The sequence below is a fragment of the Gouania willdenowi genome, chromosome 10 (genome assembly GCF_900634775.1).
Source record: "Gouania willdenowi chromosome 10, fGouWil2.1, whole genome shotgun sequence".
Taxonomy (NCBI): domain Eukaryota; kingdom Metazoa; phylum Chordata; class Actinopteri; order Blenniiformes; family Gobiesocidae; genus Gouania; species Gouania willdenowi.
Window position 1 is genome coordinate 28,140,531 of NC_041053.1, and position 27,248 is coordinate 28,167,778.

General features: G+C 38.6%; 1 protein-coding gene across 3 annotated transcripts in view; it reads right to left on the reverse strand.

Annotated features, from left to right (window-relative positions):
• The window catches only part of il1rapl2 (interleukin 1 receptor accessory protein-like 2), a 367,898-nt gene that overhangs the window by 120,303 nt on the left and 220,347 nt on the right, over positions 1–27,248 (reverse strand). For all 3 annotated transcript variants that reach the window (XM_028459966.1, XM_028459965.1, XM_028459968.1), the window contains 2 exons: positions 24,634–24,803; positions 23,076–23,179 (listed from right to left, as the gene is read on the reverse strand). In XM_028459966.1, coding sequence (XP_028315767.1) covers positions 23,076–23,179; positions 24,634–24,803 — 274 coding nt within the window. The remainder of the gene's footprint in view (positions 1–23,075; positions 23,180–24,633; positions 24,804–27,248) is intronic.

Below are 27,248 nucleotides of genomic sequence, written 5' to 3' on the forward strand. Positions count from 1 at the left end.
CCCCCCCAGTGGTCACAAGTTTTCATTCCAGTTTTCCCAAATTAATTAGCAAAAACACAATTCTTAATATATTGTACAGAATATACAAATACTTTAAGTGTCATAAAACAGTATGTGTTGCTGTTACTTCCATGTCAAGAAAGTTAGTTCTACCCCAGGTGTGTAGTATAAGTTTTCAGTGAAATGGTTCGAAACTTTTGAGACTTTAGGTTGGTTCTTCTTCTGTTGCGCAATTTCTTCTTCACAATGTAAATGGTTATAGGACACTGCACCCAGCAGTTCATGTATGGTACTGCAGCAACAATAAGCAGAAAGGGGCTGACGGCCCTGATTTTATCTTTCTTTATTAATCTTGAGACGGTCTATATATTTAATTCTATTTTTTCTTTTGCCCCACATCCCCCGGCAAAGAATCTCAAACTCTGCCTATGTTTCCCAGTGGGATTTAAACCCCACAATCTCACAACACTAACCAAAGTGTCCCCCTGGTGTTGTTCACTTGTGGAGGATAGCAAAGACAGTGACAGTTTGGACTGAGATACTGTATAACCACTGTTCCAATCAACTTTTATTTGAAGCTACATTACAGTAAGATCTCTCTATTAGGATACCGTGTACATTCTTACTCTAAAGAACTAGTTTGGTGGGAGAAATAATAATTTATCACAGTGAAAGCATTTAGTATGTTAAAAGTAAAATGACATTATTGAATTTGTCATTTGTAAAAATATCTTCTACAATATTCCACACAAAAAACTATATCACAAGAAAATAGCTGCTGTTAATGTAAGTTATCAGCCCTAAAGTGAGCGGCTAATGTGAATATCTGTCCACAGGAAAGAGAAAAACATTTATGCCACAAAGGACATTTATCAAGGAGACAAGAACTTAGCTGGAGGAAATGGAAAAATAAGAAAAGATGTTGAAGTACAGAACAACAGAGGAAATACAGTGGTACATATTAGATAGTGCAGGGATTCATGGTTCATCTTGATCTTATTAGAGACATGTTTGCATTCCATAGCCTAAGGGGTTTTTTATCATCAAACATCCACACTTCTGCAAACAAAGCCAGTTTAACAATGTCTGTGTTTGACAGGGTCATTTATGGGACCAATTCATCACAGCATTAGCTTACTGTGCCTGAGCTTGCAAATATATCTGAAAGTAATGTGATTTAGAAATAAAAAAAAGAAAGATCTTTTTTTTCAAACAAATAAAGAACCTTCAATGCTAGAAGAATTGTAGAAATTAGAGTCTGTTCACTCAATTAGCAGAGGCGGGAACTGACAAGTAGATGCAAAGCACCCCCAAAGCTCCATGTTTGTCAGAAAAAATTGTATGTACAGTATCTTCATTTATATAAACATCCATTTCTTCAAAAGTTGGAGGGATTACTTTGGGCATTTAAAGAAAATAGACCTACTTATAGATGAAACGTTATGTAATATGTGTTTTTGCCTCTGGCCATAGCAAAGTGTTGTTTAGACAGTTCAGTAATATTACAAGAAAAAGAATACAATATATTCATGTCGTATATAAACAGTATATCAAGTTATATGCACAAAAATTGATTTATGTCAAGCCCATCCACAATGTACTAAAATAGAACAAAATAAAGCTGCACGCAGAGAAACCGAAACCCAAACACCAGCATTATAACCTTGTTTAGGCGAATAAATAAAGTAATGTTGCAGTAAAGTCTGTCCCATAGAGATACATTCTTCTTCTTATGAATAATGGAGTGAAAAAAACGAGACAACACATTCGTTGTCATTCTGTATCTTATTTGATTAGCTGACACCCTAAACCTTTAGGTATCTGCAAGCTTTTTACCTACATTGATGGAACACACACATCCAGGGATTTGTTTTTTAATGTTTATGAGCAGGATTACCATTCCTATTGCAACAACACAACATCAGTAGGGTTAAACTAACCTGTCTCATGATGGTCTAAACCAGCTCATATTCCCTATTAGTGGCCATACCAGCCTGCCATTGCCACATTTTGTTAGATCTCGGAAGCTTAGCAGGTCTGGACCTGGTTAGTAGTTGGATGGGAGACCACTGAGAATTCCAGGTGCCACAGTGGGGGACAGTCGCTCCATTGGTATCTGTCATTGTGTCTTTGGGCAAGGCACTTCACCCACATTGCCTAGTATGAATATAGTGTGTGAGTGAGTGTTGGTGGTGGTCGGAGGGGCTGATGGCGCACTGTGGCAGCCTCGCTTCTGTCAGTCTGCGTCAGGGCAGCTGTGGCTACAATAGTAGCTTACCACCACTAAGTGTAGCGTGAAAGAATAATGCCTTAATTCTGTGAAGCGACTTTGAGTTCCCAAAAAAGCGTTATATAAAAATTATATAATGAATTAAACCTAATCTTGTGTGGCCACAACTTTCAATGTAAAAGCACAACGTTATTAATATGAATATTGTCAAGCAGAATTCCCAGATTCCTGATATTTCTCCAAATCATTATCACATACATCATAATATAGTAGTTGACATTACCATCACCAGTCTGTCCTGATGATAGAAGCTCATATTCAAGTTAGAAAAGTACTCAGCCAAGTTAAAGTATGCTTCGTTTTACCTTTTGATCTTATTCTGAAGGTCAGAGCCAAGAGAAGGCGTAGATGTCCAGTGTCCTCTCACAACACTTTGAATACCAATAAGCTGAAAGGTTATTATGGATTTTTGACCAAATGACACAAAATACGCTTACATACTGCAGCTTGAAGTCACAAAGTGTGTTAGATTTTACCACCACTCCAGGGACCACCATGCCTTTGGGCGTATACATACAGTATGTGTTTCATTTATTTGAGCCATGCTTAACTTTAACTACAAATATTTATCTTTCAGTTTTTGTGTTTTTTCCACAAACCCCCCCCCAAAAAAACAAAACAAAAAACAAAAAAAACAACAACTAAGCTTAAGTCTGGTTTCATGTCTAATTTTGCAGTTTTTTTTTTTTTTGTTAAAATGTTTTGGCTTTCAATAAAAAAAAAAAATTAAAAAAAAACATATTTCAAAGAGCTGTGCATACTGTTAATTTTAGAGACATTTACATTTGGAGACATTTAACAAAACATTATACAAAAGTACAATAAACTCAGCCTGGGCTCCATTTCCTGACCATGATTAGGATCAATTCTTACTGGAGAGCATGTGTTTTGTGGAATTGCAGTAAGAGTTAAAGTTCATCCATTTCAGCGTCGGGACACTGCATTAATAGGGCAGATCTATGCTGCATTCCAACTGAATGCTACAATAGCTTTCTTTGTAAGGTCAGTAAACCTCAACCCAAATCAATACATGTCACTACTGATGAACAGCGATGGACAGGTGACAGTTGAGATAATAAATCACTATATTATGTTTAAACATTTGTATCTATATAGTAAGTAATACATACATCAGCTCTGAAATCGAGACTTTGGAATGCAGCAATAATGGATTGAACTTCTGTTAGTCATCCTCAGGCTACTATTATCATCACTCATTAGTGGCAAAGCCTTAAGGATGAATGTGACAGTAAAATAATACCTTATTAAGCCCAGAGGATGTCATTGGGCTAGCATGGATAACATTGTGTTGGTGTAAAGCCTAATATATGGTTCAGCGCCAGGACCGTCTACGTGACGCGGAGGTTGGACCATTAACTTCTGCATGGAGGGAACGCCTCGCTTTGCGATTGGCCGCCCTGCCGCTAGGGGGTTGTGGCTGTGTGTTTCTCCTGAGAGCCATAATATGTCATTGTTTATCTTCTGGTAATGGCGCCCCAGATGCAGTCGCTTTTGCAGTTGAAGCTCGTCGATGTTGAGCAGCAAATGCTATTATTGTGAAAAAAGACTTCCAGGGACTGGAGCTCAGATCCCTCATGTTGTCGTTGTACTACAACATGATGCGTCCCTTACCAGGTATGTAACAGCATCTCAGTATCTGTATGTGGATGCCACAGCAGGTAAAAAAAAAAAAACCCAACCCAACTTTTTTATCATACTGCAACATGACAAATTATCAACAGTTTAAACGTCACACTTTAACACTGTAAGGATATATAACTATTGTATCTTGGACATATTACCACAAGAAAACAATAATTCCATGTTATACCACATTTTCAGGTTGTGCTATGGTAAAAATATCTTGTAAGAAGGTGTTTTTGCTCAAGTTATAATGTTAAACTGGCATTGTAACATGGGATGTCATTTGTTTGTTTCCAACACATTGTGATATGGCTTCAAAATTGTCTGTAAGATCTGTGGTACATTCATGTGGTCATTGATTAGTCAACTAGTTTAGTGTGTATATGTAAACATTCTGTTTTTTATAGTTTTAATAGTTTTCATAGATTTCTATCTGTACTGTGTACATGACCTTGTACTGTATATATATGTTCATGTTTTTTTGCTCCTTAAACTATGCAAATTTCCCCTTGTGGGAAGAAAAAAGGACCTCTCATCTCATCTCATAATATTGTGTTTTCCTAAACAGGAGTCGGCCTGAGCATGGACAAGCAGGTCTACAACTACAGCCATTCCAGGGCCAGACGGGTGATAGAGAACACGTTCGGCATCATGGCTGGGTGGGGGAGAGTTTTTGGGAGACCAATAGAGTTCTTGCCTGAGAAAGCGGTGGACGTAGTAAAAGCCTGTGTGATTCTATACAACTACCTCACCAACACAGATGAGACCAGCACCTCAGAGAGAAGATACATCCCACCACATTTTGTGAACGCAGACAGTTCAGGGTCGGTGCAGCATGGCGAGTGGAGACAAGTTGTGGTCAGTGACTCCAACCTCGTCCAATCTGTGGACCCTGCACGGATGACAAGGGCTTGTTCCAGCTGAGCTGCACTGGCAGTTCGTAATGACCCGATGAGTGGTGGTGTGCCAAGGCACACTGAATAATTGAAGAACAATTGTTTAGTACTGTTTTCTTTGTGTTCAGCTGCTGAGTTATAGCTGCTAGTTAAACGTGCACGCACGCACGCAATAGGGAACGTGAGCTGGGTTTAGACCGTCGTGAGACAGGTTAGTTTTACCCTACTGATGATGTGTTGTTGCAATAGTAATCGCTCTCACGCAAGCACAGAGCTGCTGATGGGTAAAGTACGTCAGGCATCTTGTTTATGTTGTCATGAGTACTTGTATAGTTGAATTGAACAAATGTTGCTGCAATATGTGGATTTCCCCCCTGGGGATCAATAATGGTGTATTGTCTTCTAATAAATTCAATGATTTTTTTTTTATTTATTACTTTGTCAGTGCTAATTAAATAGCATATGCATACACTTGGGGGGAAAAAACTACAAAACAAGATTAGAAGCATTAATTTGACTTAAAAAACGAGCAATACCATATGTTCATCAGGATATTTGCACCACACTGAGCCACTATTCACTGAATCACTGCATTCCATAAATACATACAATGTATCTACTCAAAACATATGTGTTAAAAAGAAAAAAAGAAAAAATAAATAAAAAAAACAAAATGTATGTTTGGACAGATTCACGTATAGCGGAATACATGATTTGTGAAAATAATATATATATCAATGAATTATTTCTCTAAGTAGTAGTAGTCCTAGATATTACAGGGGGTACGATCAAATATTCATAACTATTTATTCTGTGCTTTGAGTTTTAATTTTCTCTTTGTGGTATATACACTCTGTGTTCATGAAGCGACTTTGAGTACCCAGAAAAGCACTTTATAAAATTGATGTATGATAATAATAATAATAATGTTCAAAATAAAAATAATTTAAAATTGAAACGCTGTGAGAGCTTGGAAACTAAACTAAAAAGCATAAAAGCACACATTTTGGTACATGATTAGCTCTATAATAAAGTACACTGCTATATTTTTATAGTGCTCCATGTGAGCCTTTATCACTTTCAGCTCCTGCAATTGTGTATTATGTAGGAAATAAACATCGACACAACTGTTTAAAAACACAAACACATGCACTTTATTTACATATTTACAACTTCACTTTAAACTACGGCCTATTGTCTCTGATCATTTCGTCTCTCTGGCCTGGGGGTATTTCCTCAACAGGTCCCCAATTGTTTGAGAAAAACGAGCACATTCATCATTCCAAAAGTAGATTTTTTTATGTAAATCCTCCAGGTCCGTTATCTTGAAATCCACCACTGGGTCGTGCCTCTTCCTCTTTTTCACTTGACCCTGGAGCCGCTGAAGTGCACCGGAGAGGTTTGTGGTGTTGCCGTCGGGTCCGGTGGGCAGAGGAAGCATTGTAAAGATGATCATCTTTCTAACCTCCTCCATCAAACACTCGTTTAAATCTATCTGCTCTATTGTTGACACCAGTCCCATTTCGCTAAGGAGTTTAAAAATGACGGTGTCCGGGCACAAAAGACCGGAAAAACAAATAGCGGAAATGAGATTTTGAGCTGACCAATCACAGCCCGAGCTGACTACACGTCAAGTCAAGGCGTCGCCTCGACTGGTAGTTTGGATTTTTGGGAGGCGCACGTATGGGTATGTAGGAGGGGGTCTACACCAATGTGCGTTTACGGTGGGGGATTTTACGCAGAACCATATATCAGGCGTAAGTGTAGTACTGCGTGACATTCAGTGTAAAATGGTGATCTACATTCTTGACAAATTAACAGCCATACCATGAAATCCCATCCATCAATTTTGGGATAGATATAAAATTGGGTGTTTGGATTTTACCAAAACAGTTTCAATATGCTTTTAAAGCCTGGACTGTTATTACATCAAGATATATTGTGTCCTTGTGTCAGATGCTTGGTACTGTGTGTGCACTAGGGTATCATTACAAATGGTGTGAGAGCAAAGTGCTGTGATAAATAAAAAGCACTAGATATAAGGGAAAGCTTTTTACTAGTCACACTAAGTCTATTGGTGATGAGCTTAGTGATGTGATAGATATTATGAGAAGCTTTAAGTAAAGGATGCAAGCGTCCACATTAAGACAACATCACCCAGCTAATGTCTACAGCAGTGGTTCTAAACCTTTTCAGCCCGCGACTCTCAAAATAAAGGTGCCAGAAACCGGGGACCCCACTGTACCTGAAGGTGGTTGAACACAGGCATGAACATTGAAGAACAGGGCCATTTATAAGAGGGAATAAAGGAGGAGAGATTTTTGGGGCCCATCCATAAAATCAGCAAAATTATGCTCCTTTGTTCTATTGTTTTATGAATCTGTTATCCAGGAAGTTAATTATTATTTTTTGCCATACTATATAGTCGTCTTAATGATGTAAATCCTTGTTTTAATCAGAAATGAAATGGGTTGAAAAATTGGTTAAAAGTTGCAAATTAGAGTGGCCAAAAACGGACAGAAAAAGTGGTAAAAAAAAGGTTGAAAGTGTCAATATTGGAACAATTAGTTTAAACTGGCAAATAATGGGCATGACAAATCATGAATGTGGTTAAATTGGCTAAAAAAGGGTGAAAAGAGATTGAAAGTGACAATGACGGATCAACATATGCAACGTGCAACATACGCAAAGTGCGGAAAATGTCTTGAAAGGCATAGAAATTTGATGGAGAAGTGGCAGAAGTGGGAGTAATGTAGCAAAAACGCATTAAAAGGAGCTAAAACATGGCAAGAAAAAGTGATGAAAATAGGTTCAAATATGGCAAGTTTGGTGGATTAACAAACTAAGAACATCAACTCAGAATAAACACCAGCGACTTCTGACCACTGTTGGCTAAGGATGAAAGAAAACCGATGCAAAAGGTGAGGACACGAGGAGCGCAGAATGAAAGTGGGACAAACACAAACCAGCATGAGTGAAACCACAAAACAAAACAAATTCTCAGGCCAAGTCCAAGATGATCTGAGTCATTTCCCAAAACACTAAATCTGCAACCTGTTAATGTGCTGCTTATACAGTATATTGCACTTATCTCAAGTTTACCCATTGAACACCTGTATATTTATACATTCCTCATCCTTATCTTAAAGTCCAGTATAGGCACTGCAATGTTCAAGCTTCTATTTCACACTTCAATTCTCGTGTGATAACTAGAATCAAAATTGTAGACCTATTTAATTTAATGCACATGATGAACAAAGGCAGACGTTTGCTCCTTGCTAGAAGAACATGAACACAGCTTCTAGTATTTTTGGATCCTGCTCAAATATTCAACAAGGTACAAGACAATGTTTAACTTTGAAGTTGACGCAGCGTATACATAAGTGAGTGAATACGGGAGAAGCTGTGCAGTGTTTGGAGTTGGTGTGGGACCAAAGTATTAATGCTTGTGTGTATTTAACAGAGAAAGGCAGAGGCAGTGTTTGGACTGGCCTGGACAAGGTGACCCCATTGCGTGGGTTTGTGTGTTTTTGTGAATTGCACCCCGCGGGCCTGCTTCAGAAAGAAGTTTATAAACTTAATTTCTTTTCAAGTTTTTTTTATGATTTTGATTCAAAGTTATGCCCTTGATTAGTATTGTACAGACATACCAGTTCAAATTGGTATGTTCAGCTTATTAACCTATACATAGCAGTCAACACTGCTATAAGGCAGTCAAGTTGTGTTCCTTCATTTGTATTTCTATCAATATAACAAATCAACATCATATTTACATTTGAATTAGATTGTGTTTTGCCTGGCTAAAAACTCACACAAAAGTCAGATGGTGGAAGTAAGAACCTGGACTTGCATTGACTGTCCCACCTTGTGTTGACCGTCCCACCCTTACCACACGCACGTGCGCATACAGTTTCTTACTGTGCAAAATTGATATTTTTATATTTCTGCTATAGTTTACTTCATACTGTGCAGTATTTATACATTTATATTTCTGCTTTAGTTTACTTTATACTGTGCAAAATGTATATTTGATATTTCTGCTATAGTTTTACATTTCATACTATGCAATATTTAAAATTTCATATTTCTGCAATATTTATATTTCATACTATGCAAATATTTATTTTATATTTCTGCAATATCTATTCATAATTTACTATGCTGCTACCTGCAAATAACTCCTACCACACATACCATCTTACCTTAATTAGAGTTACTTTTTTATGTTCTTCTTCTGTTGGTTCTCTTTTTAGCTGTGCACACGCCAAATAATTCTGTTGTACCATTGTACAATCACAATAAAGGCATCAGATTCTGAGCTGTGGCTAATCAAACTCAAATTCACTGTTAGTGATGGAACAACGCTTGGTGAATTCTGTTTCACAATGACACAAAGACCAATGCTGGAAATGACTAGAAAGACGTTTCAAAACACAGATCCTCAAATGGTAAAATGTGAAGTTTTTAATGTATGTCCTTTGGTTTAGCACACAGACATGTGGTTTCTCCAAAATGGACAAGCACAAACAATTCTGCACCAACAACTGTCATGACTTTTGTTTGCTATCTGCTATTAAGATTTGTATGCAAATCTTAATAGTCTTTCTTGACTTCTTGCACCAGGCAGGTACGTAGTCATTGCTAAAACAAATGAAGTGTATAAAACACTAGTATAATGGACTTATAACTGACATACTGATACTGTAGCTATTGACAAATGACCTGCAGTAGAGAAGTACAGTATTCAGATCATTATAACTATCAGATCCAGATAATGGTAGAATTGCTGTTGATAGAATTAATTTATACTTAAGATAGGTAGAAAAATACTATGACTAAAATAATGTTTTCATGGATAAAGGTAGGGTTAACCGTCTTACATATAGTTCCTGCTGGATTTATTCTAAATCTGTAGATAACGAGAGAGTGTTAAGAAATGTTACACATATAGTTCCAAATATTAATAATAATTAAACTAATATATATATATATATATATATATATGAATTGATGGTGGGATAGAGTTTTTTGATTTAGTTGCACATTCTACACACAGATTCTTTACCTACACTTATTAAGTGCAGTGGAAACCTAGCAATTTGATCTTTATAGGATGACTGTTGCCCACTTCATGCAAGGACTGTCAGCTCAGATTACTTTAATGTGTGACTATGCAAATCAGTGTCTTTCTAAAGGAGACTTCAGGAAGACACTGAAGATAAAATTACCACCTTTGCACCACAAAGACTTATTTTTAACACCACTCCACTCTGATACACAGCATGCTCGCTTTTCATACCGCCCCTATTTATCCACTTTTTTTTTTTACTTTTTCTGTTATATCTTTATTGAGTCCGATTGTATTTCAGAGCACCTTAAAACTCTCTGATCGTCAAAGTTCACACACAGGCCTCGTTTCTCTTCCTGTTTTCAAAGTGCTGGCCAGGTCCAGCAGGCATTGGCTCAAGTTGGCATGCATGGGCACATGTTGGCCCACATTGGCAGGAGACTAGGGCCTACTCAATGACTGCCAAGTCCACAGAGGACTGCCAAAGGAACTTCAAATGACAGTTCTCACTTCCCGCGCTACTATTCTGTTCTCCATAGCATTGTCTTTTCTCTCCGCTAGCTTTCACTTCCTACTTGCTGCCTTGATTTTCTTTTTGGTGTCAAGTAATATGATGAATTAAAAGGTTAAACATCTGCCGTCTGAAAACACCCTTGTGACAACTATGTGGAAATATCATCCATGTGACAATTCAGAGGGTTGGCCTTATCCTCAAAAGCAAATAAAGCCAGCTGGTCCAGCTTACTTGAAAACATCTCAGAGGAATAGATACGAACATACAACAGATGGAGGTGTTGATGTAACAAAGGAAAAAAAATAAGGAAATGGAGTTTGGGTCTCTTATTTGTCTTCAGTGGTAATTGTTACTGGCATGTAATTGCCTGATGACAGGGGAGATGGGCTAATGATGGAGAAAATAGAGCAGACAAATGGCCATTTGCTTTGTGTTGCCATCTACCCATTAACCATACAAGCAGTTATCAAGACACCAAGAAGATTTTGTCAAGGAAAAACCATTTGTATGTCAACTGAAAATCTGCCAAAAATACTTAGATTGTGACATGGTTTGGATTAATCAATAGATTTAGTCTAAAACAGCTTTCGGAGTGAATGGGTGTGTGGATGTGATGGCATTGGAAACCCACCATGCACCCGCACAAGCTACCGTGTGCTGGGTAAACTCGGTATGGAAAATGAAAACAATGGGTTTTCTTTGTCATAGAAAGGGAAAAAAAAACAGTTACAGTAATTAATGTGTCAATGGCTGTTCCAAATGACACATTCTGATTTGCTTTTAGGATTTAGACTAACTTCTTTGTACAGCCCATTTCAACTACACAAATTGTGACGTTTTAGTGTCCGGAATTAACAACCATCGTAACATTTAGTTTCATGGTAGTGATGATCTGTTTAGGGAGTTGAGTCAACAACTGCGTTTCCATTACCCCTGGAAATGAGCAAAAGGTATCTCAGATGTTTTAATGTAGAAATGTGTCGCAAAAGCGCTATGGAAACACTCTTTAGCAATTACGCGTCACAGAACGTGACGTACCTAGTCACATGACCACGTCTCTCAGACAAAACATTGCGTGGTACGTGTAGACAGAAGAGGAGACCAAGACATTTCTTAGCATTATACTTCAAAATTATTGCTGCCACATTAGACGTGAAACAATAAAGGAATACAAAGTGTTATGATCCATCTTTCTGCAGCGAAGTCTCGCGGGATGAGAGTTCACGGGAGTTACGAAGCTACTGCCCAAAACAACCTTCAAAGCAAACATGTTCAAAGCGAAATTACACTTTGTTAAAACTTTAGAAATATTGCTTTCATTTTGAGAAAAACTGTAATAGGAACATAGCTAAAGAGATTTAAAAGTACAGCAGACAAAAGCTTCATTGACCTGTTTAAAACGGTAAGTTTCAACATAATTTTTAGGCCCTTACTATAGTATTAAGGACAGTACAGATATAAAAATAATACAACGCATTCCAACTAAATAAAACCAGTATGTTTTGACCCTGAATGAGCAAAAAAAAAAAAAAAAAAAAAAAAAAAGATATCACATTCCAAAGTTGTCCTCGGATTGAAGGGGTGTCGGAATGGGACAATTAATTGGCATTAACCATTTTTTTCCTCTCCACTTATTTGAAAAATTATTTGCAATTTCCTGGGGCAGGAATTAAGAACAGAAATATAGTTTTGTAAAGCAAAATTAAGCGGTCCTAATTTGCATTTGGATACTAACCACTAATGTTTGCTTACTCCCCCAGAGCGGGGATTTTGCGCCACAAACATGGCTAACTTTTAGCATCCTTGAAGCTAATACACTCTTGGTTTGAACCTTGACTGTCTGTGTGCATCTTTCCTGATTAGTTTTCCTCCTGGACTCCAAGAATGTGCTTTAAAAAGTCACGCTTCTAATTTTAATATGAGTGTGAATGTGAACTTCAACTGTGTATTTATCTGTCTTGGTATTTTGGTTCTGATTGGTATCTTGAGAGTGTGAAACTTGTCTCTCATAAGCGGAGCATTAACAATGACAATAATGTAGCTAAAGAGTAAGAAACACAGAAAATTAGCTGCACTTTGTCCAAAAGTCATTGCTGTATGTAACCTATTGACATGTAATGTTTCTTGCCCCAAATGTGACTTAAACCTTACACTAGATCAGGGGTCACCAACATTTCTGAAACTGTGAGCTTCTTCACAGGTACTGAATAGTCCGAAGGACTACCAGTTAGAAAAGCACTTCTTAAATACTACATTTTCACAGTTTCACTTTAATTAGAGTGTAAGATAATAAGAAATCCAATCCAACTATATTTATAAAGCACTTTAAAAACCATGGAACAGGGGGCCAAAGTGCTGTACAAAGTGACAAAAGTGCATATACCAAAAGACAAACAATAAAACAAAACAAAATATAAAATAACAGTGTACATATAATCAATGCAGTTTAAAAACCATACGCCAAAGTCAAAAGATGTGTTTTTAAAAGATATTTAAAAACAGGCAGAGATGGAGCCTATGATATTAAGTGGAAGTGCGTTCCACAGCTTCGGACCCGCAACTGCAAAAGCTCGGTCACCTCTGAGCTTTTTTCTGCTGTCTGGCACCCTTAGCAGTCGCTGGAAAGAAAACTACAGCAGTAACTTCAAAAGGTTGGAAATGCACTTTATTTCTCCGAATTTATGCAATTGTTTAATTTTTATTACATTTCATAGAAAAATTATAATTTTCCTCTTTGACTAGCTACTAACTTTTAACTAATCATATAACATGTAACATTTGTAAAATGTAACGGTTATGTCATATTCTACAAAAATCGACTTGTGTTTTATATTTATACATATATATAACACACCACTGACCATACACCAAGTCTGCAACACTTAAATAGATTTGTCACAATGTTTCAGTGAAAACAAACATTTAAAGATGTAATTTAATACTAAAACCTTATCATGTACAGCAGTATTTAACTCCACTAAGTACTAACTACATATCTCCTATATATTTAACTTTGTGAGTTTGAATCCTGGGAAGTAAATCATATTTTAGATGGCGCTCACTGGTGACTAGAGCTCTTCAGGGCACCTCGTTTGGTCCAATAGTGTTGGTGACCCCTGCACCAGATGAACAGGGAATGTTATCACTGAGCCACTTAGTTGTCATTAAATGAAGTAAAGCCGAATAAAGGTGTGTGTGTCTATCTGCAACTGACTTTATTTTTCTCACACTCACAATTTCTTCAAGCACCCCTACCTGAAAAGTAAACTAAGCCCTCATACTGTGTGTATCTATTTCTATCTAAATGACATCTACAAGTGGATTTGTGTCTGTGTGTGCATGCGTGTGTGTTTGTGTGCGTGAGTGTGTGTCACAGTGTGTATTATTAGGGTCCTGAGCAGTCACTGAATGCACTCTCTGCCCTCCCAGGTCCTTATACCTGCAGAGAAAATGGATTTTTGCTTTTCTTTTCCCCTCCCTTCATTCCTCCACCTCACCACCATTTTCCACTGACTCTATAATTCTATCTTCTCCCATCAGCTTCCTTCTGTTTTTGCACTGGCTATTTACCCTCTTTTCCTAGCCCTCAATTCAACTACTTTCAACTTGACTTCACCCTCTCGTGACACTGTTTTCTTCCCAACGAGAATCACTTTCTTTCCTCAATGCATGTATGGGGTGTTTTCAAAGACAACAAAAGTAATTTAAGATCCGTTATTTTGAACTTAATGAGAACAGCTAAGATACAGCTCAGAACTTTTAAAGTTGATAAACATGTATTTTTTACTTTTCAGGTGATTTAATGCATTTTCCACGCCATACATAAAATACTCAAGTACAAAGTAAAAAGTAGCTCAATAAATTGAACTCAAAGTAAAAGTTTCAAGTTACATTAACCCCCGCAAATTTATTTTTGTTAATAAATGTGGCTGCGGTTCCCTTGCATACAGTAAATATCTCATGTATAAACTTAAAAAGGTTTGGAACTTAATGTATTTTCCACAAAGGCATCTGTATAAATTATCAGGCTGAAGTATAGCTACATTTATGAAATCTAAAACTGAGAAAATAACAGCATTCTATGCTGTTTTGGCCGAACTTCATTGGGTTACTTTCGGAAACCCTTTCCTGACAGCACATGCTACACTCAACTGAGACTATTACAGTGATTAGATTTTTCCGCTTTATTTCCAACTTCCTATTTATATAACCACACAGTGGAAAAAGTTTTAACACAGGAATAGAATAGGTTGTTTTATAAGTTTAAAAAAAAAAAAAATGACCCACTGTATCAAAGACATATGGTTTAGTGAAGAAGTCAGAGACTTTTCCTCACAAACACCTGTTATTGCTGAAAAACACGAGGCTTGTGGAAATGGAGAGAGAGAAAGCTGTAAATACATCTAAATCTGACAATCGGAGGACGTAACCGACATTAAAAGTTAAAGGCACGATGAGAGTGAGCAGGTGCCACAAAGCCAAAAAATGCCTCAAACTGCTTTTCTCATTGTCATTTCAATAGATATTTAATACCTAATCATTATTTGTAGATTGTGATGAAAAACGTCTCATTTATTATTCTGGAAGATATTGATTCCTGTGGCATCAGAATTTCAGGTGCTTTTATCAAATCTTCTGATCAGTTGTCACTCAGGGTGTAACAATTCCTCCAATACGTTAATGAACTGATTTACGTTCCTTTGATCCAACTACATTGATCCCTGCTCGGCAAATTGTCCTTCTGAATGACACATATCGATCTAACATTGTTTTAAAATCTGTTGATTGTATCGATACAAGGAAATAACGCATTGGATTTAAGTAGAGCAGACATGTTTTTAAAGTGCTTTTGATGATAAAGACCCCCGCTGGCTGTCTGACATGAAGAGTATTGTGGAGAAGTTGAAATAATCAAGTCCAACATGTGGAAACCCTTTGGCTTTTGTATGGACGGAGATATTCTAAAGGAGACGCTCGCTCTTTATAGGATATGTAAAGGTCAATTAAAATACCACGGCAACATGACAAATCACTCCGACTACCTACTAATGTGCCATGAGATTTCACACAATGTTGAGCGTCCTCTGGCAGCATTCCTGCTATAGCAGCAGCACAAGGTAACGTCAGGTCTGCAGCAGCCTCCGGCATCGCCATCATGTTCAAACAAAAAGGTTAACATCCTGTTCATTTAAACTGAAGTGTTGGTTGGACTTTATTCAATTAAAATGTGAATACATCTGCCATTAAATGTTGTTTACTTGTTTATGTCCGTTATACATTTCTTAACGATTTTCTTAGAAAAAAACAACAGAAATTTAGGAAACTTCACCTGCACTATCCAGTATCCAGGTATTTATTTCACAATCACACTGGTTACATTTTTATTTTGGCTATAAAGTTACTGGATCGATACCAAATCACTAAATCGTTTCGGATCAAATCATTTTAAATTAATCAATAACATCCTTGGCTGGAATCAGCAACAAGGAATCGTGGTACAAATCCAATCGTTGTTGAAACGAATCGTTAAAACGAATCGTTACACTATAGTTGTCACACTTCGAGATGCTGAACCAGACTTAGTAACTTCTGAAGTTCTTCATTAATTAATCCATATCACATGATATACAGTATTAAAAAAAAAAAGCCACTATCTCATAATTGAGACGTCAACATACAACCTTTTACCAGCCTGTCATTGCCTAATCTCGTTAGATCTCGGAAGCTAAGCAGGTCTGGGCCTGGTTAGTAGTTGGCTGAGAATTCCAGGTGCCACAGTGGGGGACAGTATCTGTCATTGTGTCCTTGGGCAAGGCACTTCACCCACATTGCCTAGTATGAATGTAGTGAGTGAGTGAGTGAGTGTTGGTGGTGGTCAGTGGGGCTGATGGTTCACTATGGCAGCCTCGTTTCCGTCAGTCTTCCCCAGGGCAGCTGTGGCTACAATAGTAGCTTACCACCACTAAGTGTAGAGTGAAAGAATAATGCCTTAATTCTGTAAAGCGTTTTGAGTGTCTATGACAACGCGCTATATAAAATCCAATGCATTATTATTATTATTATTACTAACATTTAGTTGATTCAAAGTTTAAATGAACATATGTCTTTTTAAAACACTCATGTTGCCTGATTATGATGTTTTTGAGAAAATAATAATAGCCACTCCTGTTGCTCACAAACTTTGCTCAAAATTAAACCCGAGCCTCATGATCAAAATGGTTGAGTTTTACAGCAAACATATTCAAGTCCCTGTCCATGAGGGAAATGCTTATTCAAGTTTTTTCTTTAGTGTTTTTGGCTTCAAGATGTCATTTCCTTAAAATGGATCCAAAGCTTAACAAGTGCCACTTTTTCATCTCAACTAAGCTAAGACAGCCAAAATGATACTTTTCAGGACCAATGACATATCTACATCCTTATTGATCAGCGTTTCCTATACGGTTATTGATTGAGAGGCTGGCCAACACAATAAAACTCCCATAATCTGATGAATATCTTTAGCTCTGGGCTGGCTGGTGGTAGTTGACAAACACAAGAAGACGTCCTTGTGGTACATGTGGTAGTAGGAGCACTTGAGTCAGTGGTCCCTGAATTGGGACATGACATCAAGAGGATACCAGGAATATCTGAAGCCTTAGTCCAGTATGTGTAGTGCTTCGTACTGTACGTCTTTTGCTTAAAGACTTCATACAAAACACGTTATATATTGAACAGATCTCAAATTGTACATTTGGCATTTTTAAGCATAAATGTCATTTGTGATTTTTAGAAAAATGAGGCTGATTACTTTTTCCATGGCAAGCCATTTATAACCATTTGCAAAATGTACGAGTGGGCTCAGTATCAAGGAGAAACATTACAATGGTTTCTGGCAAGTTGACACCCTGGAGAAACAAGATTTACTCTAAAACGTTGGCAGAAAGTGGAGATAAATGAAGTATCAAAGGGCTCTTAGAAACACATTTATGTAGGTTTACACACATTTTGTGCCAATGACATGAGTTATGCCTATTTGAAAGTAATCCGAGGAAGATGTACATTTTTATGACTTCCTATGCGCACCATCGCCATGTCGCTTTAAAACATTGGACAGCATATATTCAGGCAGTCAGTGGCGGCTGCTGGTCTTTCATGCAGGGGAAGCTGATTTTCTGCCTACTTCAGAAAATGTATCTGTTTATTTAAATGTGAATTCTAGTAGAATTCACATTTTGTTGTCAACAACTATTTGTAGATTATCGCACACGCACGCGCGTAGCTGCTGCGCGCTGGAGTGTGAGTGTTTGGTCAAAAGTCTCACAACACAAGCAGTAACAGTCTCCACAAACACCAAAAACAGACACTAGGTTTGTCAGAAGTTAATTCGCTATGAGAGGATCAGCAAAGTCTCCGTGTCAACACAGAGCAACGGACTGAAACATTTGAAAAACCCGCCTGAGTGCTTACAACGTCATACTCTCTGATTGGCTCATTTCGCTGTCAATCAAAATTGAATTAGCCTGAGACAGATCATCCAATCATCATCCATTATTCCAGCGTCCGGAACAGACAGATCCAGCCCACTGCTCCATAGACCTCCTGTGAAGCCAGGCGTCCGATGGGCGGGACTAAGTGCGTCATAACCGAGCATTTATCCAATGAGCGTCTAGTTTGACTGCAGTGGATCAACCCCTAAATCCTCTCCCATTGAAGTCAATTGAAGCTGAACTTCACCACTGTTTATTAACACTGTGACGCTGCGGTAAAGAATGAAGAACGTCACGCTGTCACTGTCAGTTTCCTGTTATAAGAAGCTGATTCTGAACTAAACATACATGTGTTCTGTCATATATTTAGTCAATGAAATGTACACACAACACTACGTATTTGACCACTGATTTTAGGGGAAGCTGAGGTTCCCTTGTAGTCTTAAAGCATCCGCCACTGCAGGCAGTATGCTACAGCTCTCATTTATAGACAACAAATGAATAGAGAGAGAGAGAGAGAGCACCCATAAATACATTCAAAGTCCTTATGGTTTACAATGTTCATGATAAAAAACCTTCTATTGGTGGCTTCCCACCAGGATAAGTGTGTGTGTTAATGGGAGACCCTGAGACAATGATAGACACTGGGCCCTAATTAGGATGTCATGCTGAGAGAGCGAGGGGACAACAGTGAGAGAGAGAGAGAGAGAGAGAGAGAGACAGCCTATTAGGGAGGATAGGTGTCAACCCCTGGCAGTAAAGCGAGGTGGGAGGACAGCGGAGGATGAGAATGAGGGAATCGGTGGCGTTAGGAAGAACATGATCAGGGAAGAAGCAGTTAAGGTGTAGGAGGAAGCTACAAAGAAAAGAAGAAAGGAAATGGATAAAAAATAATGAAAAACAAAAGTGGTGAAGGTATGAAATGCAGTCAATGAAGGAAGGTTTAACATGAGAAATGTGAGGCGATCTGGCACGCTCTGGGGTGCTTGGTATGTGCGCTGGGCGGGGGGGGGGCGGGCTTGCAGCATCCCCTTGGTGCCCATCGGTGACTATGGGCGTGGTTGTCATCATGGGGCGCTGTTCGGTGCTGATCTACGTTTCGGTCCTTCTGGCCTGGGGTCGGACCTGATTGGCTCTGGGCAACCGGGGGCGCCAGCAGGCTGCCAGTTCGGCTCTGGAACGTCTGCTGAGGGGGGCCTTGGCTCTCTGTGGGGTCTCGGGACGGGGGGCTATCTGTGGCCCTCCCTTGGGGGGTTGGGTGCTTGGGTGTGGGTGTGGGGGGGGTGGGACTGCTGGAAGGGGGCCTTGGGTTGGGGTCGGTGGGGGGATGCGGGTGCTCGGCTGCTTGGGGCTTCCTCGGATGTGTGTGTGGGGGGCGGTGGCTGCCTCTCGGCCTGGGATCTTGGGGGCATCTGGGGGGTTGCTCGGCCGCGGGGGGGTTGCCTGGGGCTCCCTGGCCTCCGCTCTTTCTGCTGGCCTGGCTGCATCTGCGGGCCCAGGGCAGTTCCTGGGCTTGCAGTAGCGTTTTTTTTTTTTTTTTTTTTTGCACTTATGCTGGTATACGAAGAACAGTCTATTCTTCCCCACCTTTTCTATTTCCTGCCTTGAGTCTCTCCTCCCTGCTCCCTTTCCTCTCCCCTTCCCCCTCCCCCTCCACTTAGGTGTAACACTGCTCTCCCTTTTTATATCCTCCCTATAATAAAAGATTTCTTACCCTTCCTTAGGGAGGGCTGGTGATGGTCACAATTAAGCAATAAAATAAATCAATGTATTTTATTGCAATAACAAAATATGCATTGCTGTCTTATAATGATTGCACTTCCTGTGGTGTTGACCTTTGACAGCATGTGCAGACAAGAAAAAAAACAAAAAAAAAAACATGCGAAATGTGAAGTCTTATGGTAAAACACAGAAGAGCTTCTGTTCTTTTTCTTTAGGTGTATGGCTGACCAACTGCGATCTATAAAAATAAGGTGATAGCTTTGTCGCAAATGTGCAAAACGCAGAAATAAATAGTGTGGATTTCTAAAGTAGGATCTCACCATACCCACTACAACAGTGGTTCCCAAACTGGGGTGCGTGTACCTCTAGAGGTACTTAAACACCTCTCAGGAGGTACACAGAAACATTTGTCAGTTTATTTTTTCACATTATTGATTTTTTTTTACATGTACACAGAGTTTTTCCTCATCCATCAATAACAATTTGTGGCACAACTGTTTAAAATAAAACAAAAGGTGAAGCTCAATTTCTAAAATGAGGAAAACATCAGAAATAAATGAATGAAAAAAGCCTAAATTCAAGGGAAATGTTGGACAAGACACAGGAAAGAGTTTAGATGTGCCTGCAGATACAGATAAATGATGTATAACATGAGCTAAGGGGTACTTGCGATAAGAAATAAAGACTAAGGAGTGCATGGGGCAATAAAGATTTGGAAGCACTGCACTACTATATGGTATATGGACTATTTGGGATCTATAGCAGCACAACCAATACATAAGTGGAAATGAGCATTCAAATACACATAGCATGTTAAGGTTTTGTTTATTCAGACAACAGTTCCTTAGGAAATCCACAAAAAGAACAAGAAAAAAAGTTGTCTGAATAAATTAAACCTTAACATCTCTCTATCGTCTCTATAAAAGCAATGAATGTCTGTCTTTGTGTCTGTGTGTGTGTTCCTCAAAAAAAAAAAAAAAAAATATCTCTGCGGATCAAGGACAGACTGACATGAGAGTTTCAACATGGCTGCTGCTTGGTTCAAGAGTGCACAATGTCGAATTTGTTTGGACGCCCCACCCCCACGCCCCACCTCCTGAGTCCACGGACTTAGTGATGATGTAATTAGTCTAGCTCTACAGTGATGATGTCATCAGTTATAACATTGGTCCCAGAGAGAGAGTAGCGACAACGAAAGTTCAAAATAGACTCAAATAGTTCCATCTCGAATCCATTGATTCCGAGTGACATAACTGGGATTTTAGGTAATTTGTCATCAATAAATGCAGTGATTTACAATATTTATACAGCACACCATCATATGCACACAAATCCAATACACCGTCATATGCTACTGATAATATCCAATATGATTATTTAAATGTCTTACTGTTCAAAAGTGCATCACAAACTGTCTACTCTGCTCTAACTATATTGGGCTGCGACAGTCAACTGCTCACTTCTAGAACTTTTGTGAGGCTCCGTGAACTGCCACTGCTGTTTGGACTGTAATGATACCGTTAATACATTATTTCATAAATGCTATACAAATTACGTGTGCTTCTAACTGACTGTTGTGGATTAATGACACTAAACTAATCCGGACCGAGCCTGTTCCGGTCTGAGGAGATCCTGATCTGCGAGGACAACAAACTGGAATAGATGAGGTTCATCTCCCTACAGTGTCCTTGCTAAAAGCCAAAATATATGAAAACGCAATAATTATCACTCTGCACATTTCACAACAAACCTAAATGTCCCTGACGTCCCACCTTCAAACAAAACCTGATTTGTCCATCCATGAAAAAGCGACTGAACCTCCCACTTTTTTATAGCAATATATACTTCCTACGGACACTGTACAAGTAATATTCAAAAAGAAGAAAAACAAAATCTTGCTGGAATTAAGTGTGAAAGTCAAGGAAACATCAAAGAGGTCAGCAGACACCTCTGAAGAAGACTGGGAGTTGTCAGCTGAAACATGTCAGGAGATCAAAGTAGATTTCCTGAGGAACAGTAGTCTGAATAAATGAAACCATAACATATTATTAAAAAACAAGACAAAAATAATCTTCCTGGAATTCAAGTAAACAGAAAACTATTTAAGTTAACAGGGTTGTTCGGCACCCTGAGATCTCTCTCAGTAATGTGACAAAGTAATAAATGTGCAATAAATTAAAAAATCTATCATTAAATCGGAAGAATTCACCTTGTACAGACTATGGGAGCAGAGAGGTTTCTTTTCTAGAAGAAAACTCCACATTCTTTAAACATAGTAGCTATGCAGCCTTATGCTCATGAAAATGTAAATAGACCACCTGGGCATAGAACAAACACTCCGAGTCAGAAATCTATTCCTGGGTTTCTCCCAAGTGCAGAAACCAAAATTACAAAGCCAAATATGTGAGCACTGCTGCAGGTCAGTTAGGTTAGAATATTTAAAAAAATAAAATGAAAAAACAAACAAACAGTACTTTAATCAAAAGTGCATGTTTTGGGAAAAGTAGTGAAATGTAAAAATCAAGATTTGTTTGACCTTTAACCCAGCTCCTATCTGAGAAAAGACATTGTATTTAGGGAATATTCATAACATGTTTTCAGTAGTCCAACCATCTGAACCACAAAAGACTTCATGAAATGTCTCGGCTTAAGATACGATTGAAGACAAACTTGAAAGAAGTCACTGAGCTCCTCTGAGCAGCCTGAGGGTTATTCAACACTGAACTAGCAAAGGAACCTTCACAAGTCCCTGTAGATAACAGCTGGACCAAAGTAATCAGCTGAGCTGTACAATATACTGTATGTCTGTTACCTTATTTAAACAACATTATAGTTTTATTATTCTACCGCACACTGCTGATGGTGTTGTTTTTGTGTTCTGTAATGCATTTTTATTTTTTTACCTTTAACGCATAGCAAAAACTCATTATCAGGGCTGAATAATTTCATTCTGAAGTCTGAAACACTACGAGTTGCACTTGCGGGAAATGGATTATACAGTGATTTAGTGGGTATTTTTCTTTCATTAAAATATGATTTCAGGTAAAGGCTTTCTTTACACTGCTTTATTAAAAACTAGAAACATTAAGCTGATAGTGATTATTTGGTAAGGCTCTAAGTTCAGGGCAACTATGGTATGGACCTTGCACTGGGGGATTTTTTTGGTTTTCATACATGTTCCCTTTAACACTGTACTTTTTCAAAGAAATCAAATAAAGAAGGTTAGGAAGATTAATATAAATGATTATTCATGAACACATCAGAGGTGTCCAAACCAAGGTCCTGTAAGGCCATACAATCAGCAGTTGATTTTTACCTATTCAAGCATAACAAATTGCAAGGAGAAGCTTATTTTCATGCTTTCTGCACATTTGACCAGATTCAGGTGTGTTGGAGCAGGGATAAATGAGCCAGCTGAGCTGGAGGCCCTCCAGGACCAGCTTTGAACACCTCATATTGATTAGTGTCTTGTTACCTTAGTACACATGTGTAGAATCCGTTGTCTTCCATTTCTGCTGATCTGAACCAGATGGAATCGTCTTCTTTACTCAGTCTGTGACCCGAAAAGATGATGGGTTCCTGTTAAAGAAAATACATTAAGAACAAGAGCATTCAGGGAGTGCAAACCTCCGCCGCACACCAAATATCCTTTTTGCCAGATAGTCATAGTTATCTGGATTAGATCAATGGTGCTCATTATGTCTTTTTTATCATAGTGACTTAATGTTTATTTTAAACAGACACAGTGTTAGGCCTTGTCCACACGTAGCTGGGTATTTTTTTATAAACGTATATCCACCCTCCTCCATTTTATAAACAAGTTACGTCCACACATCATCGTTTAAAAAAAAAAATTCCATCCACACAAAACCTGCACAAGTGAATGGACGTCACTCTCTGTCGTTAGCAGCGTTATGTACTGGGGTCCCAAGTGCACCGTTATAGTTTTGCACACCTGCCTAACAATATTTGAGACCCGGTCCATGTAGGAGGCCTGTCTGGTGTGAGCATGGCGGCACCTCCCACTCCCCAGGCACAGCGGGGCACACCCCCACACGAACATGATGCCAACTTAGCAGACATTTTGTCTTTTGGCTCCTCCTTCTCGTCTCTCGCTGGTGTAATCGGCTAGTGGTTGGCTGCATACGCTGATCGTCAGTTCACGCACACTGAAATCATGCTACTCATGGGTAACCTTGTGTCTTGCCCACGTGTGTGTTTGTCTTTCAAACTTATGGTAGTTTGTCAACTGAACATGTAAGATCGGGTAGCAAACCCTAACGTTGAAAAACACAATTAACCAATTGAGTTTTTGGTTAATGTCTAACCCTTGATTAGAAGTTTAAGCACCTTTAGTTCATTTTTGGTTATCATTTATGTGAGTTTTTTGGTATAACGGTGTCCCCTTTCCACAAATGTCATGGAATGAACATTTTTTATTGTTGTACTTCTACTCTCTCCATCTCAAATTATTACCATGGACTTCTGCCCACAGATTCGCTGTTTTCTCATTTATTACAAAAGTAATAAACTGGAAAATATTGCAAATGTTTGAGTGTTAATATTGATTACTTTAACAGTGGAATATGCCACACTGTAAGGAATAACAGCGCTATTGATTTCTAACCCTTGTATCACAGAAAAGTATAAAGCACACCCCCTGATTTTGTACCAAACACTGAACTACTTCATGTTGTGCTTTTCTCATGTTTTTTATGAAGGTCGTGCAGCAGTGCTGTATATTGAGCAACTACACATTTAAAGCAGCAGACTCATTCAAGACAATCCAGGCAATGCAATAGTAGAGCAGGAAACAGAATAACAGAGTTATCATTTGATTACAAGCGTATTGCTTGTATCAGAGGATCTTCTGGTGAAAGGTTAAACATTTATTTTGTTGTGTGGTATATACAGTTAAGTTGATAAATCATACCACATAAATATTATTTCTTTATCTGTTTTGGGACCCATAAGATGGAATATCCAAATAAGCCGCAAAATGAACATCAGTGGGCAAAGTTAGGTTAACTGACCTCTGCATCTCCTTTGTTCTTGTACCAGATGAGGCGTAACTTGGCGTTGGATGCCATAGTGTAGTTGGTTCGGATGTAGCTGTAGAACAAGGCACATTTGACTCGAACAGGTTCGCCAGCCAGAACATGGTACTCCTTCAGATCCACAGACCAGTCGATACAACCATCCACTGTAAGCAAACAGGGAGAGGAATAGAGACGATGAGAAACTGACAACAGATCTACAGTACACACACAGAATAGATTATATCACATTATCCGAGTAGAGCTGGTTCAAGATGTATCAAGTTTTCCATTTTCGTGATATGGAAAAATACAATATCTCCTATATCAATATGTATATTTTTCACAGCTTTTTTTGTATTAAAATACTTGTTTCACAAGTCGCTGTTTTCACTACCTCTCAGAATAGCATACAAAGCACATTTAGATGGATTTCTAAGTGCATCATAACCCAGACCTTTCCCTAAACATCCACACTACAGAACTCACTCACACGTGCTGTCTCTTATAGAAGTCTGGTCTGTTAGGAGAAGAATTGTGGAAATTTATCACATTTGGCCTACTTGCAGTTTTTGACCTGCTGAATTCAAATCTGGCGTGAGCCTAAGCCAATTCTCAACGGGGTCGCCATATTGATATTGAAAATGGTGACCACCCCCAAAAAAAGTTTTTCTCTGACTAGCTGACGAAAAGTCACAGGATTAAAATTAAAAACACATTTCTAAGGTTCTGGACTTCAGGGATTCTAAATATGAAGCCCATTTTACACTAAAATAGGCTTTAAATTGAAAATCCAATATGGCCACCTGTGTATATTTAACATTGAACATTTATGACCAAAAATGTCTTTTTTACAACATAGAAGCCTGACATCCCAGATCAAGGTATCCTTAATTGCTCAACAATACTAACTGTTTGTTAATAAATGTGCCTGTGTGGTATTTTGCATCAGCAAATTAAACTCAGAATTATCTTTCTGGTCATTAAAATGATCAAGATTTATATTGTCTATCGCCATTTTAAAAAAAAATATCAAGATATGAGTTTTTGTGTATATTGCCTAGCCCTATATCAGAGTATGAAAGAATATTTCTTTGACATAAACAATAGCTGTGACACAGAAAGAAATGATGTGACAGGAACTAAGTACAAGGATTCAATGATTCAAGTTTTATTTTAAGTGAGGTCATTTATTTTTTTGTAATGACAAAGGTATTTGAAAGCATTTAAAGGTGTTTTAGAGTAATGTTAAAGAATAGTGCCGACTTTTAATTTCTAAAAATGCAAGGTAACAATTGACATCCATACATCCATTTTCAGACCCACGTGTTCCTATTTTTCAGGGTCGCGGGGGTCTGCCAGTGCCTATCTCTGGCTCACACTGGGCGCTAGGTGGGGGTACACCCTGGACAAGGCACCAGTTCATCGCAGGGCAATACACACACAGACAGACAACCACTCTCAATGGCAATTTAGAGACTCCACTCAACCTAACACCCATGTTTTTGGATAGTGGGAGGAAGCTGGAGTACCCGGAGAAAACCCATGCAGCACGGAGAGAACATGCAAACGCCACACAGAAAGGACCCAAGTGTCCACCCCACGGCTTGAACCCATGACCTTCTTGAAGTGAGGCGGAAGTGCAAACCACTAAGGAATTGTGCGTCCAACAAAAAAAATTAGAAAATAAAAAAATGCTCTGTATATTTGGTCCATGACAGTAACTTTTTGTTTTTCTTTGCTATTTTCATGCTGCCTTTGTGATTTCCCATGAAGTTAAGCAAGTAAATACCAATGAGAGCAGATGTTGCACAGGAGTGGCGGATGTCATTACAAGTGAGAATAAAGTATATAGGAAAGAAAAGATAGAGGAGGGAGATGCAGTTATGTCAGGGTGAGACTGGGTCAGCTGGAACGAGAGGAGAACAAGTTGTAGCTGGCAGACGAAAAAGGAGCCGGTGAGACGTGGAGGTCAGGATGTAAAATGACAGGGAGCTTTTCCCAAATGGACTTCCCTCCGCCTCTGACTTTCACTGTCTGCGCCCTGTTGGCAATCTTTCTTTTTTGGCTGAGAGTTCCTTATTTCCAACTTCTTTTTTCTTCCTCTAATGGTCCGACGCTCAGATGGATGAAGTCTGTTTTAACTTCCACCCTCAGGCACTTTCCACTACGAGCTTTCTTTTGAATTGCAGCCTCCAGCTAACAGCATTAAGTTCTGCTGACTCTTACTTCACATCTACTTGTTTCATATCCAATATCATCATTCACCTGCAATGTAGGCTTATATATGAAAAGTGACATCGGGCAGGAACAGATTTACTGAAAAATGTCATTCATGTGGACATTTAAAAAAATTCATAACATTTTTTACACATTTGACAAAGTCCACACAATGAAAGTTGAATTGCTTCCTCTTACTAAAGCAAACATCATGTGTTTGTTTTTTCAACAAACCAAACAAATCAACATAACCCAAATTATAATGTAGACGTTTTCCCTAACTCTCTCCTATTTTATACACAAATCTATGCGACACCCAAACAGGAGAATCAAGATCAGTAGGTACAAATGCCACAGTGATATGGACCGTAAATACAGCGCGGTGTGAGTTT